Source organism: Eretmochelys imbricata, chromosome 7, assembly GCF_965152235.1.
Source record: "Eretmochelys imbricata isolate rEreImb1 chromosome 7, rEreImb1.hap1, whole genome shotgun sequence".
Lineage (NCBI taxonomy): Eukaryota > Metazoa > Chordata > Testudines > Cheloniidae > Eretmochelys > Eretmochelys imbricata.
This window is the reverse complement of record NC_135578.1, coordinates 28,830,859-28,845,275: the sequence shown is the minus strand read 5'-3', so window position 1 is coordinate 28,845,275 and position 14,417 is coordinate 28,830,859. Positions and strand designations below refer to the sequence as shown.

Below are 14,417 nucleotides of genomic sequence, written 5' to 3'. Positions count from 1 at the left end.
TCATTCTAGCCAAATTTTCTTTAAAGCTTTTGCTTATGATGTAAGTGTGTAAAACCTGGGTTTCATCCCTGCAAAACCTGCTCACCTGTTTGTTGGCCTTTAGTACAGTTCTCAGGGTTGCTATCTGTTCTCTCTTGGTGCTTAGCAGGGACTTCAGCTTCAGGATTTCCTCCATGAAAGCTTCCTTGTCTTTGTCCACTACCGGCCCAAGTTCTTGGGTGGCAACGCGCTGCCTGGACAACTCGGTTGTTCTGTCCACAGCAGCTTGTAGGTGTTTGATCTGATCACGAATTATAGCGATCAAGTTGTAAATGTTCATGGGTTCCTTCCGAGGATCTGACACAGGAGATGGGAGGGATGACACTGGAGATGGACTGCTGTCACCACTTCCATTCTCGGCCTTTCCTAGGTCTATAGATAGCAGCCCTTTAGAGAGCAGGATTGGCGACCTTCGACCTTTGCCCTCTGGACTGCTGCGTCCTCCTTTACCCTCTTTGTAATAATCCAGCATCACCCTGTTTGGAGTTTCATTGTTGCACATGCAGACGTGGTGATACAAATTGGCCAGCTCCTCACTGAATGTGACTAGTTCATCTTGGGCTACACTGAGACTGCCCTGTGTTTCTCCAGCAACGTCGCTTACTTTCTTCAGCTCCTTCTCCAGTCTGGCTACCTGTTCTCTATCTTGCCTATTAGATTTTTCTAACAAGGTGATCTTTTCAGTAAGAGCTTGGCTTTCAGTCTCATACCTGCTCTTCTCCTCCTCATATTTAGACTCACACTCTTCATATTTGCCCTTAAGGACTTTAAGCTCTTCCTTTAGGTCACCGATCTCTGCCACGGCCACTTTGTACTTGCATTCTAGGATCTCTGGCCCATTGATGTCAACTTCGTAATAATCTCCATCTTCGTGGCTGTCACGCTCCTTCTCATTGTCAAGAGCAGACTGACGTTCCTTGCTGACTTGGAGTTTTTTCATCGCATTAAGGTTCTCTGTGAGCCTGCCAACTTTCTCATGCTGCTCTGAAAGGGCTCCCCGGGTGTTCTCCAGCTGCTTCTGAGACTCTTGGAGTGTAGATAACAAATTAACTTTTTCTCTTTCCATCTGAAATACATAAAGTCAGACGTTAATTTTCTGGAAGCAAATACTTGTGCAGCTTTATTCTGTACAATCATATGAGAAAATGGTAAATAGTCAATAAAAGATCATACAACTGCAGAAACTTGGTCCCTTACGCTCTGTGGAAAAGGCAACTCAATTTACACTAAACTCAGTCTTAAAACCTACTGGCACCATTACTAATTTGCATCATAGGGTGGTTCTTACATCCATTAAGGATTTTCAAACAAACACACTCTTTCCTGTTTTACCTTCCCCTTCCACAGTTTGGGCCTCTTAGTAAAACCATTATCCTTTCAATTAAAGCTAAGCTGAAACCAGTGTTGTCCCATAAAGTGCCTAGGAAATGATTGGGCACTGTAAAAATAATAAACAACAATAAAAATGTGAAGCCAGTCAATAGTGGCAGTTTGGCATAGCACTACCAACCCCAGATTAGCCCTGTTAGCAACAAAAAAAGATAAGACATCAAACTATCGTCACCCTACTTTGCAGCACAGGGCACTAAACCTTCAGAGAACTCTTGAACTGGTCAAAACTAGTCTTGTGTTTTTCTATAAAAAAATTCTTAATAAAGTTTTTTGAATTTTGTTTATTTTGGTGGGGAGGGGGGAAATCCTACTCTCACTTTATAAAGTTCTCCCCTTTTTCCACTGGGGCAGGGGGGAAGAAAGCATGGGATGGGAAGTAAAATGAGACACAGTGGTGATACCCCCCGCTGTCTCCCTTAATCTTCTTTTCCGGCGAAGTACAAAAGTGCTACTTTCTTCCATTTAAGTTAAAAATGAAAATTTAACTTCCCCTCAAATGTTTATATATTTTCTTTCCCCCACTTTTTGGGGTATTACTATTTTTTTAAGTGGGCATTTTCTCACAATTCTGAAACAATTTAGGGATTTGCCCCCGATATTTCTCACTTTGAAAAAATGAAAAATTTTGTCAAAACCAACATTCCCCCAACCCCTACCGTCCATGTTTTTATTAAATCCCATTTTTTACATCAGAAAATTTTCAGCAAGCTCTAGGCAACTCATGTGTGCCTTGTTTTATATTCTTCAGTACTGGGTGTCTTGCTTATAATATAGAAAATGCAAATGACAATTCACGGCAGACTCTTAAGCAAATTAAAATGGATTTCATTTTCATCAGACTATGAATTGCATTAGACAGAAATTATAGTACATTTAAATGTAAATGCACATTAAGTACATTATGACAGGTGAAAAAGCTCCACTTTTAGTATTTGCAGGAGACCCATCAGACTGTGGGTAACTGAATGAAAAAGATCTTTTGAGAAGACTGGGTTACCCCACGGTAATCTCAGACTGCTAGTGTAACACAGATTTATTATCTAGGATCTTAACATTTACCTGCACAAGCTGTTGTTTCAACTTCTGGATTTCTGATATATTTAGCTCGCTCAGAAGATCTGAGACCAGGCTTGGGGCTGGAGGAAAGCTGTCATTTTTCTTGGGGGTGGATGTATTATTCTTGCCATTGCTAATTTTGCTGAGGCAGTTCTGTTCAAAGCCATTCATGATTTCATCATTATTGGGCTCTGTGGTTTCATCGCTGAATTTGAGTCCATCCAAAGAGATGTTCAGGTGGCTGGTGTACATAGAGTCATTGATGTTCATGTAATGAGAGAGCTCCTTACGAAGGTTGTTCTTCTGCTCACGCTCAGTCTTCAGGGTCTCTAAGGCCTCCTCAAGTTGGCGTTCTGAGATCTCTTTCAACCGTATAGCATCTTCTAACTGGCTGTTGAGGAATTCTGTTTCCTCTTCAAGCCTTTTGATTTCATGTTTTAGGCCTTCAAACTCCACCTGGAGAACATATGATAAAACACTATCAGTAAAATGCCTGACTGTAAGAGGTCACAAAGCAATCTCAGAACACTTCACTGATGTACATTTTATTTAGTTAACTATGGTGGAAGGGGAATAATTTTTAGATTCTGGACTCTAGTTCCTGCACCATGACTACAGACATCGTTCATTTAATCTACCTCTGAGAGTACATTCAACAAACATTTTCTGAGGAAACTGTTAAATGATGTTGATCTACTCCAGATTAATTAGAATAATTATGATTTGCATCATGTTGTAAAGAGGCAGCACCCAACAGGTTTCCCTAGCATATAATGCCAGCTACCTGCTCGACCAGTAAATCTGTGTGCCAAACTTCACACAAACTCAACCCTCAACATATTTAAAACCAAAGATTTAAACGCTGTGAGCCTGATTCACTATGTGTAACTCCATTGAAATGGCCTGTTGAAAACTGTTGTGATGTCGTGATGAAGGGTCCTATAATTATAAAGGTACACAAAATGCCTTATTACTAAGCACAGACTAGGACATCTTCAAATCAAACCTATATTGACAATACGATATGAAATCTGACTACTACCATAGTTTTCTCATCTGTACAATGATGAGAAAACTATCTGTTGTGCATTGGTGTTGTAATCTTAATTAATGTTTATACAGCTCTTTGGATTCCTTGGAAGAGAAGAGAGTAGCAGAAGTGCAAAGTACTGTATTATCTGATTTATTTTTCCTCTGACTCATAACTTAGGACATGCACCCTTTGTGTTAATTCTGCTTTGCAAATGAAGGTCTGGAAAAGCTGAGGGTTTCGTTTGGTTGTCTCAATGGATTAATTAAAAACTAGTAACATTCAGTGGATGGGATTATGGGATGGAGAAAAGCAAAAAAAAAAATCAAAAATGTCATGAAGAGAAAAATTACTTACTTTGGTTCTAAATATACCCACCAAACAGGTATATTTAGGATGTAATTCACATTATCAAAGGATCCAGGACACAAAATGATAACCAGCGACTGCTGGAAACCACCGCCATCTACCAAACACCGCCTGACAAAGTTGGCTGAGGCTCAAAGTCAGCATTAGTGAGTTTAATTGGCTTTGGGTGCAAAGACTTAAATAGCTAGGCAATTTCGCTTGCTTCCCCTTACAGGGCCAAAGTGAAATCCTGTTGGCTAGAGGGGAAAAAGAAAAACAAGAAAGGAGGATAACATTGTTTGTTCTGTTTCCCAGTAATTTTCTTGAGGACCTACTATAGCTGCCAATGCAGTATGTACAAATAAGCCAGTTCCCCAGCTGAAGATCTAGACCAATGTATTCAGTGAGGGGGAAACTCATAAGTGAGAGTGCTTTGTATGAGTTGGAATTCATTTGCCTCAACCAAACCGTGTTTCCTCAACGTGTGATGTTCGGGCCACTAGATCCACATAGTCCTGGCCCACCCTCAACTCACCCTACATGCTGGCCTATTTGGGGCTGACACGGAGCCCTCTTCTGAGCACACAAGTGGTGTGGAGACCCAGTTGTATGGCCAGTCCACCCCAAAGAGCTTGTGCAGACCCCTCGGCAGGTTTGGAGGTGCACCTAATATATTGGAACACCTCACAACACCTAGTTGAAAAAACGCCTTCTGCTCAACAGCCCCTTTAATTCTTCGGGGGGGGTGAGGAGGTGAGGGGGAAGAAATTAAAATGAAGGTTAAAAACAAATCCCAATAAGTTTGTTTCATGTTTTCTATATTCTAAGGCAGGCACAGCTACACTTTTTTCTCCCAAGTGCTTCTTGACTCAGCAACGTGACAGTATTTTCTGAAGCCTCCCAAACTACGATGCTGTATGCGGGTTTATAAAATTAAATTGACAAGATCTCGGGGGGGGGGGGGGAAAATAACTAGACATCAGTAGATTTTCATCTGTATACAGCTGAGAGACAGAATAGAAATAATTCCGATCTAACGACTGTCTGAAACAGTAACACAAGAAAATTCTAAACTCATTACAAATACATAATTACCTTTCCTGAGAATCTGCAGATGATTAGGACTGTACAATAAAATATTAGTTAGTTTTCCAGCATGTGCATCACACGTGTATCTGACAATGCAGAGCAATTATAGCAGTGTTTAAAATATTACAATAGGGAGTCAGAGAAGACAGAACATTAGGAGAGCAACAGAAGTAGCAAGCACCAACATGAAGAGCTGTCCAAAAAATATATTAGTCACAGGTGAGACTGGCTGATGTATTTTAAAAGGGGATGAAGAATCAAGTGCAACAAGGAAACCCAACTCCTAATAGCTGATGTCGCAGGGGATCAGCCTCCAACAGAGGAAAGGAGGGAGTGGAAGGACTTAGATGAGCAACAAAGAACTAGTAGAAGGGAATGACCAAGTGGGGGTATAGGCGGAGAAGAGATGAAGGTACCATAAGGAAGAACTTTCAGTCCAAGAGGATTGATTTTGTAGTGGACAGAAAGCCAGCAGCGGCCTTTTGAGGGTGGGGAGACCTGGCTGCACATGCGCTAATGGGCATGGAGGTGTGTTGTAGCATGTTGAGCACACAGGAGCAGCCTGGAGCCATGCTGATTATTTCAATACTTGCCTGGTTTTGCTTGAGGACAGACACTTGTTTCTGAAGGCAGATGTTCTCCTCCTCGAGCTCAGTGTAGTCTTGCAGCAAACGAGCTTCTCTGAATTTATATTCCTTGATGTCATCTCGCAAGCGGGCTCTCTGGGTCTCCACATTCTGATTGATCTGTGAAAGTACCACCAAAAATATAAGCGTCTATATTAACTATCTAAAGCTATCACTATATGAACAATACTTCAATTTTATATTAAACTGTGCATACATCCTCGTTATTTAATGAGACTAACCTGAACCTATCTTTTTTTTCATTCTGAGCTGAAGCCTCAGGGAATTAAGTACTTTACACAAGAATTAATGATGACCTACTTGCTTATCTTACGGGGCGACTACCCCTCCCTCACGTGAAGTAACGTAACAGAGAAAGCAACACTATGGGCTTGTCTACACTACCACGCAAGGTCGATCTAATATATGCAACTTCAGCTACATGAATAGCGTAGCTGAAGTTGACGTACTTAGATCTACTTACCGCGGTGTCTTCACTGTGGTAAGTCGACAGCTGATGCTCTCCCGTCGACTCCACTTGCGCTCCTCGTTCTGGTGGAGTCGATGGGAGAGCGCTCAGCCATCGATTTATCACGTCTATACTCGACACAATAAATCGACTGCCACTGGATCGATCGCTGCCCACCGATCCGGCGGGTAGTGTAGACAAGCTCTAATAGAAGAGCTCTCACTCACAGGCTGTAAGCAACAGGACAAGAACGTTACTCACCTCAATCCATCTTTAGGCATTTAAACAAAAAGGCCTTTTTAAGAGGGTAAATACAGACTGAGGTGTTTAGCTTTAGGCAACCCATATTTGAATACTAGGTCTCATTGCTTATGCCCCTCACCAGAACTTCAGCCCATCCCCAGGGCTGACAATGCAGCTCTGTAATTTGGGGATACTGCACAGTTAGAATTAAGAGAGGTCTCTCCTTTGGATGAGACATGAAACTGAAGATCCGCACAGCTCTGATGAAAGCCAAGATGTAAATCAGGAAAACTAGGCCAGCCTGGTGAGTTGGCCAATATTCCCTCTTTTGATAACAGCCCAAGATTTGTACAAGACATCGCTGAGCAAATCCTATGTCTTCGTACACAGTCACCACAACCATCCAGCTTATCCCTGGAAAACACTTAGGGATATGCGAGTACAAAAACCAATATAATGAACCAAGTTATAGTCACATGACATATATATGCAGACACAAATAAATATTGAGCTAGCACAAATTCCATTTGTTCGGACGCCTCACTGTACTTCGCCAGACTTTTTCACACAATATTTTTTCCTTCAAGCTACACTGAACTATAACAGTGAAAAATATATTTTAAAAGTTAGCAAAAATATTTTCAGAGGAAAAAATGTTTAAAATATTCAGCTATAGAAGAGCAGCCAAATATTTTGCAGCTGTACACTTGATAGAGTGAAGATAATATCTTTTCAAACAATTAACGAAAAAGCTAAAAATAAAAGGAGAGGGGTTGTCTATTATTAATTCAGCAATTAAGGCTATCGCATCTTGTTTCTGCTATCCTCAACCCAGCAGTCTAGCCAAAATACAACAAAAGTACCTCACACTTTTCCAGTGCTGGTATGCAAACTAGTAAAGAGAGCTACTTTGGATTCTTTTAGCATAATGTTATTACTACTGGTCGCTGGAAACCAGAACATCAACACTGCTTGCAAATTCATCAAAACACTGTGTACAAATCAGCAGCCTCTTCAACTGTGATACACAGTACAGATGTCAGATAGGCATTTACCGAAAGACACAACACAAAGAAAATAGACGTATTGCAGGAGGGATGCCAGGAGCAGAGTCTGTTGTGTTTTCAGGACATATGTGGAGTTGAGTCACCTAGAACTACAAATCCAGTGAAGTTAACACTAGCTCCCTCCCTCCTCAGGTAGAGAGTCAACTGTGTAAATTAGTCTATTTACTTTTAGCAGACAAGAAAAGAGTATCCCTAGCACAGTGGGAGGCTAAATTAAAATAGCCTGTTTTAGCTAATGGCTAAAACAGACACTAAAATGCAGTCAACAATGCAAATGAGAGGTCATTGCATCCCATATTCCAGGGCATGCATCACAGCTCTACAACAGAACCACTAACACCTTGCATATGACGTTTCAAGAGATCATTTGTACTTTAACTACAGCATTGAAGGAATCAGGGATTTTGAGTCACAGAGGTTTGTGGGATCTTTTTTTCCTTTCAATTCATATGCATTTTTCTCCGAGTTCATGGTTTTGGTGCAAAAATGAAATTTGGGCTTAGGCTCAACCGATAGATTCATGAAATGTCTAACAAACCTTAGCTGAGTAAAATTCATAGCTTGTAATGGAAGGCCCAAACCAGGCAAACCCACACAGTTTTGAATCTAAAGTTGCAAATAGCCCAGCTAATATTTTGTGCCTCTGTAATGCCTTTTGTAAGAGATTCTAACAGCACTTTGCAAACGTTAATTAATCAAGCTTCACAACACTTTTGCAGGTAATATTTCCCTCCATTTTACAAAGGAGTACTGGTTAGAACAGACAGACACCCGAGCCGTTGTAAAGCAGAGGGGCATTTTAAATAAATATAGTATTCTAAAGAGCCGAAAGTTATAGTCAGGCACGAATGCATGTCAGAACTCCCTCCCCTGTTCAAGTGCCAGATCCCAGCAGGAAAGAAGACTCTGCAGCCAAATAATTCAAGCTAAAATCATAAAAGGTTCCTGGGTCAAACTCATCTCTAGGTCAGATTCATCTCCAAGTTTTATACCTAATTATGAGCCTGTTCTTTACCCACGTGAAGTCCCAGTGAAGTCAACGGTACCCCACATGTGAGTGAACAACTCTCCCCACACCATCAAGTTAGTCTCAAAATGAGATACTCCGAGGTGTGTTCTCTAAATCCTTAATCATTTCATTTGAAAAACAAGGTTACACTCCTCTTCAGTACTCTAATTATCCCATCTCTCACATAAGTTTAAGCCAAGTTGTGTGTGTGGAATAGAGGTGGACTTCAGATTCGCAGTTAGTAATCGGACAAATTTAGTTTCTTTTTCTGTGAGAGTTTTTCTGTGAAAGGCTATGATTTTTTTAAACTAACATGCTACTTGCAATGGTTCAGCGAATCATCCAGGTGAACAAAATTTCAGCAAACTTTATGGATTGTTCATGAGGCCCACTAATAGCATTCACAGTGTTTGACTGGTCACCTTAGTCACACAGCATTGCTTCTGTTCCTTGGTTGGATGACCTAAACTTTGCAAACAGGAGGGCCTGGAGAAAGCATTGGAGTGGTTATTTAAGATTGGGGCAGAGAGCATTTTAAGGAGATTCAGACAGAGCAGCAGATGTAAGCAGGTCTAAAATCATTTTAAAATCTTTTCCTGTCCTGTTCTTCACAAGAAAGAGCATTGTCTGTAGATATATGTACAAGAAGCCCAGATTTTAAAATAGCTGACTTCCTTCCTGAGCACGGAAGGAAGATCTATAACCCTGATTTATTGGCTGTCTACAGACTGTACATTCCGTTTGCTCCTATCACATGTACACCAAGCATCTATGAATGTTGCTAGTTGCAGACGTTATAGCTAGGTCCCTGGCTGTCTCATATAGTTGCCCAACTGCCAAAGCTTGGAAATCTGGGGACTGCTGTTTATTTCTCCCATTCCATATATAAAACACTGTTATTATATCCACCAACTGCATGGATTGAATCCACTGGTCTCCATACCAAAGGAAATTACACTGCACTCGTTCACACAATTAATGGCTGTGGCAAACGACTGTTGACAGTATAGAAGACAACCTAGTGTTAGTGCCTATCAGCATGCCAGAGCTCCTTCTCCTGCTAAACTAAGGAATATTCTCTGCTACACAAAAATCTTCTCTCTCGTTCTACACAGCAAAGGATATTCATCCAATTGACTATATCCTAAAATGGTTCTGCTCATTCAAAAGCACACAGACCTTTTCTCTGACCTGTGTATCAACCCTCCTGTTAGGATATTTATCAGTGGAATTTCTTCCTCTTATTTTCCCCCAGATGAGTTGTTGCAGGGATCCCCATTTTACAGCACAGATATTAGTTAGAGCTATTAGAAACAGTAGACATTTTCTTGGCAACAAGCCAGGCAGGCCAATTCCACATTATCCCTTATATGCCACGGTGCAATTGTTTTACTTGGTGAGGCCTATTCCCTATCACTGACACCAATTTCTCGATCTGCATACAAGATAAACTGGAAAAATATCAAATTCAAAGAGACGTTTACTTTTATTTTCCTTTATGTGGGAGACAAATGGCACTAAACACTTGGGAATAATCTCTCTAATTTAGAGGAAAACAGCCACACAGAGAGGGCGAAATTGTGGCCCTACTGAAGTCAATGGAATTAGAACCAGAGAAAATGTAATTCAGAAGTCTACAAACAGGTGACTCTCTCTTCAGTTTCTCTTAGGGTATGTCTTCACTCCAGAGTTAACTTGGGTGATTGGCACCTGGGTCTGAGCACTCAGGTTAGCCTAGTCTGGGAATGAGTCACTGCAAAGCCATACCCCAGTTACCGAGTCATCACTGGTGCTGCGCTCACCCGTATGTGTGACTAGGACTTCTGGAGCAATCTCCCATGGTTCTTTGGGACGCAGTAAGCGAAGCTACTCTATGATTCTTTCCTAGTGAATTGAGGGAGAACTAGTCTGTCCTTGCGGGCACACGGGTGGAATTGTGGGAAGGTACTGTAGAACTATCAGTTCTCAAGTGATTTAGTCTGTATCCTTCCTACAAAGAGAGAGTGATTACCAACCTGAGTGAAAGTGGTACCCAGGGTTTAGCTTACAGCCCAGCCGGGCCAGCTAAACTGGATTGAAATGCCACTAAATTTGGCTGAGATGGTTTTGTGTGTGGATGAAAAGGGGATTAGAGGCAACAAACAAGAGCCTGAGTTAACTCTATAACGAAGACACATCCTCAGTTGGTCTGACTAGGGCTCCTAGGTGCTTTGATAATGTCAATAGAGTCAAAAGGTATTCAGCATACAAGGTCAGTTATTTTACAGATATAACCTCAAATTCACCTACTGATCAGCTTCAACCCAGTTTCTTACATGTCACCTTTCAAAAATACAGCCCTCCTGCATGACAGCACAGGACACAAAGAAAGCAAGGTTTGGTAGATTAATATTTAAGATGGGGTCAATCAGGCCAGCCTGGAGCTGTTAATTATAGGTTATACTTAAAACAAGGTAGGAAATAGATCATTTGAAATTATAATCACATCCAGCTGGGATGGGTTAATGAAACAGGATGGCTTGCCACTTAAGGGCTGGAGGCCTGGGGTCAGCCAACCCTGATGACTGTGGGAGCCATCTGTGCCACATTAAACCACTTTGATGGGGCCTGAAGGAAGGCAGCTGATTCCCCTATAAAGGGGGGAAGGGGTAGAGAACAACTGATTGTCTCCTGGGGGGAGAGCAAAGAGCACCATTGAAGGGGGGGTATTTATATAAAAACTTAGAGGCCTTAAAATATCAAAGCTTTTGCTGCAACGCATACTAAGAGCATTAGGAAAACAGGTCCCTATTTTTTTTTTTAAAAGCAATATTGCAATTCTTTAAGACTACTGGGAAAGATGAAAGACTTCAATTTTTTAATGATCTATGGTGCCCTGTGTTTGGCAATGATAGACTCAGGAACGGAGTCTGCTTTGCCCTAAAACAGAAGAAGAAAAAGAAGAGAGAGGGGGGAAGCTCGAGAAGCTGTGGCAGAGACTGAAGAGAGTGAAGAACTGTGCAGAGAACATGCTGTAGAAAAGGCCCTGAGACCAGGGGAATCACCCCTGTTTAGAAGGCTGGGAGTACCCTGCTCAGACAGAAGGAAGAACCTGGCACCAGCGGAGTTTGGAAGTCAGAGCCTGAAGGCTGAGCTCCAGCCAGGTAAAGCCTGGAAGAGGTAACTGACTTGGGAACCAGCTCAGGGAAGGAAGCACAGGTGATGGGAGTAGAGGGGACAGGCACATGGGTCTCATACCTCCCCCAGATTTCTGCCAGACTGGGCATCGGGCTGAAGAGACGTGCCTGGGAAAGGCACCAGCAGCTAGTGCTCCCACTGAGCCCCACTAGGTGGCATCAAGAGCAGGGAAGCGAGACCAGGTTAAAGCAGGTAAAATATAACAAGTGAGTCAAAGTTTGTAAATTCAAAATGATAGCAGAGATGTAATAATCTGCCAGTTTCCCAAAAGTCTTTTCAGGGTTACCCAGAATAACTCTGGTAATCTCTGTCTTCTCGTTCAGTTATTTTACCCTGTTGGAATCCAAACAGTCCAGAGATGAAAGATTTTCCTTTGAATCAGTACTTAAAGCTTCCTCTTCGGACAACAATCTGCTAAATGCATTTACACACACAATGGCCACTAGCTTTGAAATTAGTATTTCCTGTTACAGACCTTAAATCCCTCATTAGCATTTCACAAGATTCCTTTGAGTAATTTAGTTACAGGGTTATGCACAAATGCAAAATGTTTGTAATAGCAAACAATAGGGTATTTAACTAGTTTTCATTAATTGAACACCTGAATACATTCTCATACTAGCACACATTTTAATGTAGGGTTATCTAAACAAATTATAGGGGTACACACAATGTAAGTGCAATGTAATAGCAGACCATCAGTTACAGATAATACAAGAACATTAGCATCTCTTTTGATCTCTACTAGCATAAGAGTGAATTAGTATGAATACATACTAATACACTTAACACTTCTTTGATAATCACAGACAAGTAAATTGGTCTATGGCTCTGGCCTGAGCTAGTCTGTCAGCATCACAGCCTGTTACAGTTGATTATTGAAAAGAAAGCTTTGCTTTCCCATTGTCTTTATACAATCTTCTCTTTGTGTCACTCCAAGACTATCAACAAACCCAGTGTTTAAATCTACTTGGAAAACTCACTCTCTCTCTATTAGATAAGTTGTATCACAAGCCATGCCATCATGCTGTAAAAAATACAACAACAAAAAACACAGCGTGGCTCAGCTTTCTAATCACGATTGGCATTACATCCATTTTTGGCTGGTGAAAGCACAAAAAGGAGTTAACAAAATCAGTGACCTAGAAGGTAAAAAAAAATCATCTTTTTATCACTCCCAGGGCTATCAGTATATAACAGTCTACCTAGCAGGCAAGTTTATAAAAATATGCACTGTGTAGCTGCCTGAGAATCTTAATTAGCAGTAACACCACTACCCTAAAGGCAGGTATCTTTGAAATATAACACAACAATTTACTTAAACTAGTTGCATCCACCTATAGATGTACATTAAAAAAAAAACACGATAAGATGCCTAGGTTTGAAAGTCTGGGCAATGGATCTTAGAGCTGACATCCCCCAAAAGCATTGTCCAAAATATGAAAGTCATTTAATCAGACAGCAAGAATTCAATCTGTGTTCTTTGGGTTCATCGAGCTGTCTTGACCACTGTTAGATATGCTGGTATTGCAGATGAAGCCCATGTGAATACACATTCTGTCATGTCAACATTGTAGGCTCCTTAGGGCAGGATCTGCTTCTTTATTTTTGGGTCAGATTCAGTTCTCCCACTGTGGTAAACTGGCTCAGAGTAAACCTTACATGTCACACATATAAGTTTGCTCTCTCACTTTCAGATAGCCCCAGTTGCCATAGCAGATGAATAGCCTGAAAAAAAATATTCCAGTTGTATATTTGGTATTTCATGTAAGAAAAATATTTTTGGGACATAACCAGTAATTTTCTCATTCTCAAGTCTTCAGCCTTTCCCAGTTTCACAGCATCACTAGTGGAAAGATGCATAAAGAGATTGCAAGGGACTGTGCCTTTCTTTATCATTGTACAGCAGCTAGTATACTGAGGTCTCAACTGGAAATAATCTCCTAACCATTGCACTAAAAATCAGCATGAAACCTGGGAAGACCATTCTACCTGGCTCAGTGCAGTAGGCCTTGTCATAAATTTCAAAAAGCTGATGAGGTGGTAAATACAGATTAATGTTTCTATCTGTTTCAGCAACTAGCATCCCACAGCAATGTCCCTGCAACCTCACGCTAAAACTCATTTGTGGCTCAGATTACATAGACTACCCATCTGTTTCTGGGTGCAATTCCAGGGGTTAATTTTGAGCCATACGGCTCTTTCATATCCAAAAAACCCACTACTTAGGCTACAAAGCCAACGTTAGAAGATGCCAGATTTACAGCAGCCCATGCAACTTCAATTCTGTCTCCCTGTGCATCTATTCTGGGCACTAAATAAGGTAGGAGTCCCATGGCAAATAAATAAAGGTAGGAGTCCCATGGCAAAACAGCGTGTGATCATGCAGTTAAAGACCATCATCATACAAAAGGGGCAAAATTAAGGTTGCACAAGAAACCATAAATTTGGCTTTTTCTAACTTTTGAGTGCTTGACTTAGCCACCTAAACATTATTTTAATTAAGATTTTTAGTGTAATTTACTATGATTTTTTTTTAAGTGGAAAAAGGTAAAAACAAATTCTACTTTGTGCCTCTATAAAAATCCGTTCACACCATGCACGATCAGGCAGGCTTGAAGCCTGAACCTTCAGCACTGCTGCAGCACAGATGGCTTGAGCGACAGGACTAACTACATAGCTGCAAGCAGAAGGCTTTTATCCCAAAGGTGGGAGATGGGCTGCTAAGCTGCTTAAGCTGCTTAAGTGGAAAGACTGCTACTTTTAAAAAGAAAATAAAAAATGTCACTTGTAGGAAGGCAGAGGTCGCTTGGGGAATTACATTACACCACCCCTTTTTGATCCTGCATTTGGTACAACCCTTCATGTGTTA

The 14,417-nt window shown here is 41.1% G+C and overlaps 1 protein-coding gene across 2 annotated transcripts in view; it reads right to left on the bottom strand.

Moving 5' to 3' along the window:
- Positions 1-14,417, bottom strand: part of BICD2 (BICD cargo adaptor 2) — a 152,485-nt gene that overhangs the window by 24,348 nt on the left and 113,720 nt on the right. For both annotated transcript variants that reach the window (XM_077822370.1, XM_077822368.1), the window contains exons 3-5: positions 5,548-5,700; positions 2,491-2,943; positions 86-1,105 (exon numbers count right to left, since the gene is read on the bottom strand). In XM_077822370.1, coding sequence (XP_077678496.1) covers positions 86-1,105; positions 2,491-2,943; positions 5,548-5,700 — 1,626 coding nt within the window. The remainder of the gene's footprint in view (positions 1-85; positions 1,106-2,490; positions 2,944-5,547; positions 5,701-14,417) is intronic.